Below are 13,519 nucleotides of genomic sequence, written 5' to 3'. Positions count from 1 at the left end.
TTCCTCTTTCCCATCTCCATGACCTTTCTTCCCACTCTCACAGCCCTCTTACTTCCTCTTTCCCATCTCCATGACCTTTCTGCCCACTCTCACAGTCCTCTTACTTCCTCTTTCCCATCTCCATGGCCTTCCCACTCTCACATCCCTCTTACTTCCTCTCCTGAGTAGGAAGAGACAGGTGTGTGAGAGAGGCAGTGCGAGGAGAGGAGGCTGAGTCCTGAGGTATACTTCAGAATGACTACCACAGACCAGGCCTATCTTCAACAGAAGGATAGAGAAATCCAGGTAGATCAGGATACCCAGAAGTGGTCAGCATCTCAGGACTGAGTAATCATGCTGACCAAACTCAGTGATGGGTAATCAGAAATCCATCTTCCAAAATCATATGTAGACAGAAAGACCCATGTCCAGACATTGGAGAGATGACTCAATGGGCAAAACATTTGCTGGGCAAACCTGATGACCTGAGTTTGATCCCAAGAATGCATATTCTGAAAATATTAAAGCCAGATGTAACCATGTACATTGGTAACCCTAGCATTTCTACAGTGATATGAGAGATGAGAGAGAAGAATCACCCAGAAGGACCCAGGCCAGTGAGCCTGGCATATTCAGCACAGCAGAAACAATAAGAGAAAGCCTGCTCTGACAGGGTGTGAGAACAGAAAGCTATCCTTAGATCTTCACCTGTATTGTGGTGCACACATGTCCCCTGCCCCTACTGCTACTGCTGCTGTTACTAATGACCTGAATCCAAAGATCTTCTCATGGCTCAGTGATGTGAGGGAAGGTATCTCAACTTTAGGAAGGAGGGATCAATACCTGCAAAGATATAACACCACCGTTCATTAGAAAGACATGTGCCCAGTCCACAGTGTGGTACCACCACACACCACTTAATCAGTATGACCTCAGCTGATTCCAGGAACAAACTGAGTACGCAGGGAATCGATCGGCACTCACTGCTGGTGAGAATGTGAATTCGTTAAGCAGTCACTACAGAAAATGGTGTGCAGTATTCTATACAGTTAAACTTCTGCTTCATATGTGACCCAGCAGCCTCACCTCTAGGCATTTGCCCAAGAGAAATGAAGACTTTGATTCATAGATGTATAAGTACCTGTTCATGAATATTTATGTTGGATTTATTCATAGTCACCCAAAACTGAATACAACCCAAATATACCTCAACCATAGACAAAAATAAGAGTTTTGAATAAGAGTTCAAAATTTAAAACTTAGGATATGGATCAGCATGGTCATATACCCATACTCCCATCACTCAGGAACCTGAGGCAAAACAATCACTTGAGTAGCCAGGGCAACATAACAAGGCCGCATCTCAACCAAACTGAACCAGATCTGTGCTTTAATGACCCATCTGATGGGGCAGTACCCATTTTGCAGTGAAAAGAAACGAGTTACTGACAGATGAAATAACATGGAGTGTAGCAAACTATGAGTGAGAAACTAGATTGAATTATATGACCCCGTTTATTTGACATCCAGAGAAGGCAAACCACAGGGACAGAGAATAGATGAGTGGGCATCGGAAGTCAAGGAGAAGGATAAAAGACTGGACCACAAAGAGGCCGGTCTTTCCAGGCACTCTGTACCTGTCAGAATTCACAATGCCACACACCCTGTGCTAGCTAGGGTCACTACTGCTGTGATAAAATACCAGCACCAAAAGCAAGTCAAAGCGGAAAGGGTTTATCTGGCTTATGACTTCACACCATTGTTCACTGTTGAAGGAAGTCAGGACAGGAACCCACATGGGGCAGGAGCTTGGAGGCAGGAGCTGATGCAGAGACCACAGAAGTTTGCTGCTTACTGGCTTGCTCCTCATGGCTTGCTCAGTCTGCTTTCGTACAGGACCCAGAACCATCACCCTAGGGTTGGTATCACCCACAGTGGGCTGAGCTCTCCCCATCAATCAGTAGTTAAGAACATGCCCTACAGTCTTGCCTAAAGCCTGATCTTATGGAGGCATTCTTTTGGACTGAGGTTCCCTCCTTTCAGATGACTCTAGCTTGTGTCAAGTAGACATAAAACGAGCCAGCAAACAGCCCAAAAGTTAATTTTACAGTGAATCTGAAATAGGACTCAAAAGATATATTCATAGTGAATACTTTGGAGACAGTTTTTTTTTTAAGATTTATTATTTATATACTATATGTAAGTACACTGTAGCTGTCTTCAGACACTCCAGAAGAGGGCATCAGATCTGGTTATGAGCCACCATGTGGTTGCTGGGATTTGAACTCCGGACCTTCGGAAGAGCAGTTGGGTGCTCTTACCCACTGAGCCATCTCACCAGCCCCTGGAGACAGTTTTTTAAAGCTAGGGATAGAACGAGATAAAAAGAGCATGATAGCCAGACACAGCGATGAGCATCTGTAATCCCAGCGTTCACGAGCCTGACTAAGGAAGATGACAAGATGGAGGTTAGCCTGGGCTACATAATTTACAATTATTCCTGAAAAGCAAAGCAAAGCAGTAATAAACTCAATGTTATCTATGGAGGAGGCAATTGGAATTTGAACATTTTTATCAAGGTCACCTTAGCTATATCGTAAATTCGAAGTCACCCTGTGTTAATGTGAGTCCTTCTTCCAAATAAAATTAATATGTATTAATTTATATGTCTGTATTATCTGTAATATAAATATAATTTATATGATGAAGGTAGACCTTAACTTCAGACTTTTCCAACGGTGAAGCTGTCAAAATTTGAGGGGTAATTGCTAAAAGAATCAAGATAAGGTGTTTAATTTCCAAGCCAATAGAGGGCATGAGAAAAAGACGAAAAGCAAATAAAATGAGTTTTTTTTAAACCTCACCATATTAAATGGATCACCATATATATACCATCACAATTAAGAAAAATCCACGAAACACACAAATAAAAAGCTGATATGTTAATAACATTCAGCTACACATTATGTGCCAAAATGGAAAACACAGAAAGTTTACAAGGGGAGTGAATGGGCTGAAGGGAATATGCACAAAGAAAAACAGCTGGCCTAGAAGAGTTAACACATCACGGGGACGTGCAATGTACATTCAATGCCTGCGATATACAAAGCCCATTGCAGGGTGATGAGGGGGAAGGAGCAGTTTGACTAGCCTAGGGGATAGCTGGAGCGGTGCTCACATGAAAGGCAGCAAATCCAAACTTCTCCGTGTGTGGGATGGTGCCTGTCTGTACATCTGTATGTTTCTGCATGTGGAAGCCAGAGGCTGGCATCATGTCTTCACTGATGACTCTACTTTAATCCCCGAGGCAGGGTCTCAGGCTTGGATCCAGAACCTGTTGGCTCCATCGATCTAGCTAGATGGCTTGCCCCTGGGATCCATTTCTGCTTCCCAAGTACTGGGATCGCAAGTGGGCTACCATACCCCTGCCTCTGGCTTCTGTGTGTGCTGAAGACCCCAGCTACAGTCCTTACGCATGCATGATGAATATCTTATCCATTGAGCCGTGTCTCCAACCTCCAAAGTTATTTCTAAAAATGGGTTAAGGGAATGGACCCTCCCTTAAATCCCAGTAGCAAGAATATTTCTTAATCTACATAAGAGTTGATTTCCAGTGATACCCCATAATGAACCACACTTCTAGGTCCTCATGTCCTTGTGCTGTCTCCTTCCACTTTGGATCTGGACTCGACCAGTTACTTATTTGTAATACATAAGCTGTGTTGGAGGAAAAAGATGTGTGCCATTTCTGAAGGTCCAGAAACTTCTGCTTTTGGTGAAGAAATCTGCCCCGTCCTAAGATCAGCCCTCCTCCCACGAAGACTGGAGAAGGCGATAGCATGGGTCTGAGGAGAAGAGAGAGGCCCATCGTCCCAGCCAAGCACACCCTCCTAGCTGTTCCCACGAATATGCCAGACACTGACACCGTAGTCAGTGTGACACTGCTGCATGCCTCAGCTACAGCTGACATCTGCTGCACCAGGAGTGCCCACCTAAGTCCATCTGAGTCATCAATTTAAAGCTTAGGGGGCAGTTTGTAGCCCAGCTAAAGCTAACCAGGTACTTTCAATGTTGTCGGACCCTGGGCCTGCTAAATGTTCCCCCGTTTAATCTTCCAACCACTTAATCAACAGTTAAAATACATGTAACTGATTTCCATTTTCCAAATGAGGACTCAGGAAGAATGTGATATTCAGGATAGAAGCTGGGCTTGAGTCAAAGGTTTCTGAATTGGGGGCTCCACACTCCCACCCATTACATTATGTGGGCAGGTAGGGACATTAAGAGATAAAAAAAAGTGTGACGTCTCAGGCAAATCCCTACACCCTCCACTATGAGCTTTTCCCCAGTGTTCCCTCTCTTTCTTTTTTTCATCTCGTGTTCTGGAGGAGGGAAGTAGACTATGGAAAGATGATCAGGTAATTAGGTGGGGACATAGCTGGGCTATTGTGATTTTCGAATGTTTCATAACAAGTGGCAATCAGCGCTCAGCCGTGGCTTGAAGACATGCAGATGTGGCATCTGGGCACAGCTTGTTTTTAGTGGAAGTGAGCACGTGTCCCTGATGGGGAGTGTGTCTTGATCTCTGCTGCTACCAGTGGAAAAGCTGAGCTTCCTGCAGAAAAGAAGGACCAATTTTGTGGGGGACCCTCCTCTCCCCATAGCCCAGGCAAGCTTTTGGACTCAAGTTTTGCAGATAAGGGTGGGGGTGGGGGACATGGCTCCTAACTGCTCCTGATAGATTGTCAGGCTAGGATAGGTCTGGCTGAGATCTTCTGAGCCCAGCAGGGCTGATGCTAAGATCACTACATTGAGAACAGCCCAGCTGGTGGGGTTTCAGGACCACGGACAGCTCATCAGTCCCTCTACCTAGGAGGCAGGGCATACGTGGGAGGCTGGGTCCTCCGCAGGCAAGCGGACCTTCTACCTTCGGAAGAACACAAGGGTCTATGTCTGGCCTCATCATTTTGCATGAAAGGAAACCCAGGAGAGGAGAGAAACAATTTGTCCAATGCCACACACCAAGTCAACAGAGAGTCTACTCCCTTTCACCCTGACGCTGACCAGAACTTGAATCAGTTTCCCAGATAAAAATCTCATGCTCTTGGGAGTGATCAGGAGAAACAGGAAATAAGAAAAAAAAAAAAAACAAAAACAAAACGAGAAATAAGAAACCCTGAAAGAGCACCCAGCCCTGACGGAAAGGTCTGTGATTTGGCTTCTAATAGCAAATTCTTGACAAGAAGCTTCTTACTTTCACTAAGGTGATGTGGCCTTTCAAAAACACTTCCGTTACTATGGCAACTTCATCCCAAGTTTTATCTCCATGGCAATTCATTAGAGTTTTTCACCCCCTGGTGTATATACATGTGAATGCCTATACATATACTTCTCCCCAAATTAATGCAAAAAAATCACATTTTTTTTTTTGAAGTGGAATCTCTAATTATCCAAATCTGTAAGCCAGGAGCATAGCAGGCACTATTAAAGATAGTCAGGGCTCAGTGCACAGGGAAGGGACCCTGGTGCTTTTGGAGGGAGCCCCACTATTTCATGTCTATTAAAATCTCCCCCGTCTTAGTGCCCTGTAAATTCACACATGGGTATAAAGAACCCCTCTTTCATGTGTCTTCCCAGTGCTAGGCTCATGACAAAGGCTTGGGTTTGTGTATGCTGGGTAAGGAGAGAAAAGCCTGGGGCCCCTGACTGCCACCTCCCAGAACACAGTGGTGTCACTCCTGCTGGATCTGCCCCTGCACCCCACTTTGGAGTGATCGTGTAGCTAGTGGGCTACACACTGAGTGTTCAGGAAGGAGGTGTCTGCCATCCTGATGCTCCTTCCTCTTTCCTCTCTCCCAGGGCTTCAGTTTTCTCGATTTCAGGTGAGAGGGTTAGTTAGGTAGCACCCCTGAGCCACACTTAGCTACTTGGACAGCCATAGATGAGCTGCGACCAAGCTCTGTCCTGTTAGGCAGAAACTGCATCCTGACCAACGATTCCACAAGAAGAAGCGCGTTCCGTGGGTAGTGCTTAAGGAGAATGGTTTGCAGGACACAGATAATGACAGAGGTTTGCAGACGAGTGACTGAGAGCCAGAGAGAGAGGGGCTACCCTGTCGGCACTTCCAGGCCTGACCTAGGACTCTGAGTTCTAGAACCACATGACAAAGCTCCTTTCCCATGGTAAGAGAGGAGCTTGCTACTTCCCCCAAGCCTGCCACACACCTGTGGCTCCAGATTGCATCTCTCTGCTCCCACCCTGTGCCAGTCACCTCAGTTATAGATGGTGATAGAGATAAAGTGTAACAAAAGACAGAGTATGTGGAGGCCAAGACAAAGACACCAGATCCTAGCTCTGCCGCTGCCTGGCCAGACCTGGTGTCTTGTTTGTTTGTTTTGTTTGAGCATGCGTAGTCTCAATCTGTGGATGCCAACATCTAAGGTTGCTGTGGAAATTAAAAGTTTGGCTGAGAGATGGGATTCGGTGAGTGATTGCAGATGCCATTCAAGAGCCCGAAGGCTCTTCCTGCAGGGATGATCCCAAGAGAGCAAGGAGAGATGCTTGGACGGGAACACTCCAGCTGAGCTTTCTCATTAAAGTTCACTTGCAAGGTGGGGTGGAGCACAGCTGGAGTCTTTCCACCCACCTGGAAACAGGGCGATACTCAACTGTAGGGATCAGTCAGCTAAAGGGTGATGTGACAAAAACCTATGGCGCATGTGATGTCAGTTCCCAACATGAGCTTATCACTGTTTATTGCTAAGCGAAAACAGTCACACGTCTCAAACCATTCAAATGTTCAAAATGGTACGAATGCTGCAAGGACATTTAAAAAAAAAAATTAAAAAGCCCAGGTTTTACTGTTTTGATTCCTAAACACACAAAAGGAGCTACAGCAAAGGGTTGATGGTGATTCTTTCTGGACGAGAGACTGGCACTACTTCTTGCCCATTCTTTTGTTGTTGTTGTTGTGGCTATAGATGTAAAAATTCACATGCAATCATAGTACAAGAAAAAATGCACTTCAAGCATGAAGTCCATGGATTCTATCTACTGGTCTAAGCTGACATCCAAGGATCTAGCATGGCTTCTGGGCTCTGTGATTCAGTGTCTCATGCCACCATGACTAACTACGTCCTTTGCTGGCATTGAACCTCATACAGATCAGGGCAGAGATGCAGTGTGAACCCTTCAAGATATCTCTTTTTTGCATTATTCTCGGTGCTGTGGAGTGCTTTCAGACATTCTCATTTAACTTCCCAACCACTTGGCTAATATTCTTAGAGATGAGAGACCTGACGCTTGAGAAGCTCAGTGGCTTTTTCCATCAGCTGGAAAACCCCGAGGCTTGCCTCTTTAAGCCCCGTGCCTCTGTGCACATCTGCCAACTGTCCGCCCATTTCCTCGCTTTTGCTGAATGCTTCCTCCCCAACTAGGGATGATATTTTACCGAGTATGGAGGAGTGGGGCCCAGGCCTGGCTTTGAGGATGGTTCACCATCACAAGGAGGCTATGCGGTTGGCAGAGGACATAGATCTTGTGAGGTAGAGGTGGGACCACCCCCAATCAGCCCCCCTAAATGCTGCTGCTTTGTCGCTTTATTTTCAGTGGATTTGGAAGGGTTGGCCACCCCCTGTGTAGACAGAAGCCTGAGGATGGGGCAGAGGGGGAGACCTTAAGCTTCTGCCGAGCCTCATTTTCCCCTGCTGTATTTCTCTATTCTTTGCCTTCTCCTCCAAGCCATCTTCTCTCTGCTCCCTCTCACATTCTCTCCTTGTCCCTTTCCCTCTCCCTCCTCCCGTTCTTATTTTTGCTTCCTGCTCTAGCTAGAACGGGAAAGATGTTCTCGCGTGGGTCCTGGCTCTGAGTCAAGACAAGCGGAGTGGGGGGCAGAAAAGGACTCCAGGAAGAGGATTCTGGTTGCTGAAGCACATGGCTGGATGGCAGCCTGGAGCAAAAGGTGGTGACATCCCTCTTTTTCACCCCCCCACCCCCAGTCTGCTCAGCGAAGAGCCACCAGTTGGGCAGTGAGGCCACTGGGAACAGACATTGGCCTCTTTTGCTCTCTCTCCTTGGGAAACCAGTTCTGACGCTCCAGGTGACCGATCTCTGCTGTGCTGCCGGGATCACGGGAGGGTGGGGCGCGGTGCATCTGGGGCTTGGCACCCTCCTTGGCGAGCTGGGGAAGGAGTGGAAGTGTGGGTGTTAGCGCTCCCAACTCTTCTGCTCCTGGGTCACCTACGAGGTGACGGTATGTCTAACAAGGAATAGAAGACGTGACCGCGCCCCAGCTACCCTATCCCAGGACTGTCCCTGTTGCCCTAGGGATAGCATCCTGGGACCCGGCTCTTGCAGACCCCTAGCCCAGGACCCAACGTATAGTAGATTTGCTGTTGATGCTAATTGATAGAGTGAACGTGAGAGAGTCCATTAAAGGCAACCGCAGTTTCCTCTCCCATGACAGCAACTGAGGTGATGTCTTCTCCTACTTGGCAAGGTCTTACTTAGTGTTACTCAGGCAGCTTCTGTGGGTCCTAATTTCCTCTTCTGTAAAATGGGGCTGTGAATCAGGCTAGTGCTTCACAAATTGGAGCCTTAGGAAAAACACCGAAGTGAGGTCTGGATGTGAATTATCGCTAGCTTTCTGTCCAGGGCTCTTGTTTCAGAGCCAGCTCCATTTGCTGGGCAAAGAGCTCATCCATTCAACAGAGATAACCATGACGTTGGTAGTTTCCTTTGCTGACTGTCTTTTTTTTTTTTTTTTTTTTTTTTTCGAGACAGGGTTTCTCTGTGTAGCCCTGGCTGTCCTGGAACTCACTTTGTAGACCAGGCTGGCCTCGNACTCACTTTGTAGACCAGGCTGGCCTCGAACTCAGAAATGCACCTGCCTCTGCCTCCCGAGTGCTGGGATTAAGGGAGTGTGCCACCACGCCTGGCGCTGACTGTCTTTTAAGGGCCGTGTCCTGGGCTGGCTACGTCACTTGCACGTTATAGGAGCTCTGAGTCTTACCACTCCTACTGGGTAGATGAAACGGGGGGCACAGAAAGGTTGAGCTACTTCACTGAAGTCACAGAGCCAGGAAAGAGAACAGCGAGGAGACCCCAGACCAGGGTCCTGTGTTTCTCCGTGCTGAATCTGAGACCTTCTGAGACTTGGCCACTGTGTCCTAAGCCAGCCTCACAGGGAGAATACTTACTGCACAAGGGTTGGAGACACAGGAAGTGCTTTGCTCTGAAGGCTCAAGGCTCAAGATTCTGATCTTGGGTCACCTTTCTCCTTCAGAGCCCTGCCTCACCGGTTTCTACCTCACACAGTTCTGCCTTCCTCCCCTCTGTCTGAGGTACCCTTCTAGGCTGCAGGAGTAAGAATGGTTACAAATGTGACTGCTCCTCCTCCCCTTCCCAGAACCAGTGTCTGCTGCCATTTCTTCCTTGAGCCTGGCCTTTGCATACACCTTGGTGTGCAAGCAAGTACCCCGTGCATATGTGCCTGTGAATGCATGCCTGAACACTGAGAAACGGATAGCAGAACATTCATGGTAAGCCTAGGGTGTTGGTGCATGCATGTAAATCCAGCACACGGGAGACTGAGGAAGGAAGATTTTGAGTTCAAGGCCATCTTGGGTTATATAGGGAGACCTTAGAGGTTTTTTTTTTTTTTGACTCAGACAGGTCTTTGTTAACAATGACCATGGACCTGCCAGGCTTCTCCACCAAGGCTTTTGCGTTTGTCAGCAAATTCAAGAAATTGAACTCGTGAGCCACCTCCCCTCCGTCACACTAGCAGCAGGGCATTTTGCTTCAGGAAGTTCTCCATGTTCACTGGAACCTGGCTAGGCAGACATCTGAAGGCCTTATTCCTTCCCAAGCCCCTGTCTTTTGGGAGTTAAAGAGACTTCTTTGTGGTGGTCTGAATGGAATATCCCCGGCCAGTAGGTGGTCCAGACTCCAGGTACCTGTGCCAACTCAGGCCAGGGGTCCAGAATCAGTGTCCAAGTTCTCCCATCTTCCAAGCCCCTTCCAGCTGAATCAGACAAGCTACCGGAGACAATGCCAGTTAGTCATCGGCACCCCAGGAACTCCAGTGTTCCTTCTATGCGGTGGAATTTGTTTCATAGCTATTTAAAAAGGGTTCTGTGGTACCTAGCCCCGCTGGCCTGTCCATCCCACGGATGAATCCCCGGGTATATGACTGAATGGCAGGGTGGTGGGAAGGACATATATCTCAATATTGATGACTTCACAGAGCTGTGTGGGAGCTGGGAGGAGTCTAAATCCTTCAGATGCAATCACCACTTATGATATACCCCCTCCCCCACACCGCTGCCTCCTTTCCCTGCCTAACTGGTGCCAGAGACAGAAGGTTCCTAACGTTATTCATTCTAAAGCCAGGGAAGGCTTCAGCCATCTTCTTTCTCATCCTCCTTCACTTCTACCCGGAGGAGGAGAGGAGAGGGACCTGAGCTCCGTTACCCAGAGGCCTTTCCCAATACTCTATGCCCAAGACTGGCTAAGAGGGTGCACATGGGTCGAAAAGCCCAAGGGAAGAAGGCTTTCCTCCCTGTGGTGGCCTGGGCTTGCTGTAGATGGCCCCTTCCCTTCCTTCTGGCCAGTAAGCACCAAGTCCCCTCCAGAACTCAGTCTCAGGTTGTCAGGGAGCGGAGGGTGCGTTTCTTAACGGGAGGGAGGGTCTAGTACTCTGAAGACAACAGCATTCAGAGGCCATTTTCCTCATCTTAAACACCCCAAGTCCCCTTCCAGGACAGAACTAAGGGGTCTGTCCTGAGTCCATCCATCTACCATCCGTAAGGGTCGGGTAAAACAAGCCATTAAATGGGGCTTCTGGGCTCAGCCTGGAATTTTACTAGACCCAGCCCCATCTACCCAAATGAATTTTTTCTGATATGTTTATTTTATTCCCTCCCCAAATTCTGTTCACGTTCTTTTTCCATTTCCATTTCGTGAAGAAGACTAAAATTTCCAGCAATTAAATTAATCTCATTAAGTGTCTGGCTGCCCCAAAGAACCTGCCTCTTCTATGGTAGGAGTAGAGTAGAAAAAAACAGTTCTTTGTAGGAAAAAGGAAACAAAAAACAAAAAGACAACCAAAACAACGTTAAAAAAAAAAAATCCAAAAGATAAAACAGTTCCTTTCTCTCACCTCTTGGTCTGAGAACCAGGGAGCTTCAGAGCTGTCTGCCCCATAGCTCCTTTAGTGGACCAAACTGGGCAAGAAGTAGGTCATGTTCTCCTCCCTACACACACACACACACACACACACACACACACACACACACACACACACACGGCACAGTTAGAATGTATCATCAGGAAGCCCGACGGCTATGGTTTTATTACAAAATTTCTTCTCAGATGCAATGCGAGATCAGATGCAAAATCTCAGTGATGCACTTCTTCCCTGAGCCCTCCTTGGAACTGGCCCCCACCAACACGTCCGACATTCCCGCTATAGTAACCTCAGCCCCGCATTGCATCTCCACATTCCTGTCTCCCACTCTGCCCTGAACTTCTCTTTGTAAAAAAAAAAAAAAAAAAAAAAAAAAAAAAAAAACCGTGAAGAACCCTCCCCGGCTCCTGCTGGAGCGCACACAGGACAGAGTCTGGCATGACAATCCCTTCGCGCACCGCCGCCGCTGAGTCCTATGGTGTCCAGACCCGGGTGATGCGAGGTACTTCGTTGATCGCAGGCAGCGGCTAAAGCCTTGAGAAAGAGGCTCCGTAGTCTCTTCCTTGCGGTGCTCCGACGCTGGCGAAGGCGGCCGGCGCTCAGTATAGTCCCAGGATGGCGGCGCCCACGTCCTTGGAGGGCCTGCGCTCCTGCATCAGAAAGTTGATCATGCTCTCGGACTTGATGAGCAGGTTACAGCCCAGGAAGAAAACGCCGAAGACCACGGTGAGCGACAGCACGCAAAGCACGGCGATCTGCGCCACGCGCGACACCCACAGGCTGCGTTCGTCCGGCGCCAGTCCTGCGGGGATCCCGTCGCTGGCGGTCAGTGGTGCGCCTCCGGGGCAGCAGTCTAGCCACGTGCCCAGCCCGTGGCTGCGGTTTCCCAGGGTGGCTCGGGCGTCACCACCCACCTCTTCCAGGCCGCTGTGGTTCAGGAAGCTCACGTTCATGCCGGCGTGGTGCCTGTGGGGTCTGAGTACGCAGGCTAGGACGTGCCCGGGAGCTGGCGGCGTCCGCTCTGTCGGGGACGCCCGGCGGGCGGGGGGGGGGGTCCGGATCACCCTTGCTCCAGTAAGAGAGGAAGGCGGGAGGTCGCCCACGCGCTGCGGTTCTTGGTCCGCCTACCTCCCCAGCGGGAAACCGGCGGCCAGGACCAGAGAGCAACAGGCGGCGCGCGAGCTGGAGAGAGCCAACAGTGCGTGGCAGTCGCCCACGGAGCTCCGAGCCTGCCGTGCCGCCCCGCCCCGCCCCTGGCTACCACCGAGCTCCGCCCCGCCCCGCCCTTCCCCAACCCACTCGCGGCGCCCAAGCTGCTGGGACACGAACCCCTCCCAGCGTGCTGTCTGCGCAAAGCTCGCTGGACAGGGTCAGAGTGTCCAGGCAGCTCCGGCCCTCGGGCCAAGTAATCTTGACTCACTCTGGGCAGTTGATGTCTGTTCTGGCTGAACCGCCCCAAAGGTGCCGGTTCCCAGAACTGTGGCTGGGGGCGGTCTGGAACCTTTTCCATTCTGTTAAGTGTGTGTGTGTGTGTGTGTGTGTGTGTGTGTGTGTGTGTGTGTGTGTGTGGTTCTGGGTGGCCTGGCCGTGCCACACTGTGTCTGCTGGTCCCTCTCAGCTTTCCCCTGGCTGAAGGCTGTCACAGCCAAGAGAGCTCTTTGCCTCTTACCGTGGCCCCATATGCCACCTCTATTTAATATATTCATTAAAATTGAGTCATTTGCCGGAGTTTCTATTTTATTTGTTTATTTTATCGAAATAAACATTGTAGAGCACTTAGCACGGATCAGCAAAAGTTGGGGGAAACCCTCTAAAACTGCAAAATCCTGCTGTCTGGGGTGGGCCAGTGTTCTTACCTAGGCACAACCTCCCCCTGGTTGTCTCTATTTGTGTCCGGGATGCAGTGTCTTGCCTACTGTAGCGTACATGCTGTTTTGTACTGCAAGGATCTGGCTCAGACAGTCTGTGCTTTGCTTTTGGCAGCAGAATTTCTTTAGAGAAATGCTCCGATATTCCTTTGCTCATTATTCTGCTCAGCTTAAGGTGGGGGCGGGGGGGGTGTTAATCTGCACTCGGAGCCCATGTCGTCCTTGACTCTGTCCAGCTGCAGTCCAGCTGTCTGCTGCAAAAGGTAGGAGTAGAGAGTGAGTAGGGGGACTTCAGGGAAATGCCAGCTCCATTGAGCAGACTCAGTACACATGGGCCAATGTCCTGCTCCATAAGGTCTCAGTCTTTCCTTCCTGCCCACCTACCCTTCCATTACTCTGGGTAGGTCCCGCTGGATAACTTGGTGTGAAAGGAAGGTTGAGAGATGTTTGCCTTTGACCTGTATTGCGGGGGGTGGGGGGGGGG

General features: G+C 49.1%; 1 protein-coding gene across 1 annotated transcript; it reads right to left on the bottom strand.

Moving 5' to 3' along the window:
• Positions 1–11,301: 11,301 nt before the first annotated feature.
• Rprml (reprimo like) lies at positions 11,302–12,375 on the bottom strand. Its single transcript, XM_029546480.1, has one exon. The coding sequence runs from the start codon at positions 12,118–12,120 to the stop codon at positions 11,767–11,769; it is 354 nt and encodes a 117-aa protein (XP_029402340.1). The 5' UTR covers positions 12,121–12,375; the 3' UTR covers positions 11,302–11,766.
• Between the last annotated feature and the right edge of the window lie 1,144 nt (positions 12,376–13,519).

This window comes from Mus pahari, chromosome 14, assembly GCF_900095145.1.
Source record: "Mus pahari chromosome 14, PAHARI_EIJ_v1.1, whole genome shotgun sequence".
Classification (NCBI taxonomy): domain Eukaryota; kingdom Metazoa; phylum Chordata; class Mammalia; order Rodentia; family Muridae; genus Mus; species Mus pahari.
The sequence above is the reverse complement of the archived record's forward strand: the minus strand, read 5'-3'. Positions and strand labels throughout refer to the sequence as shown.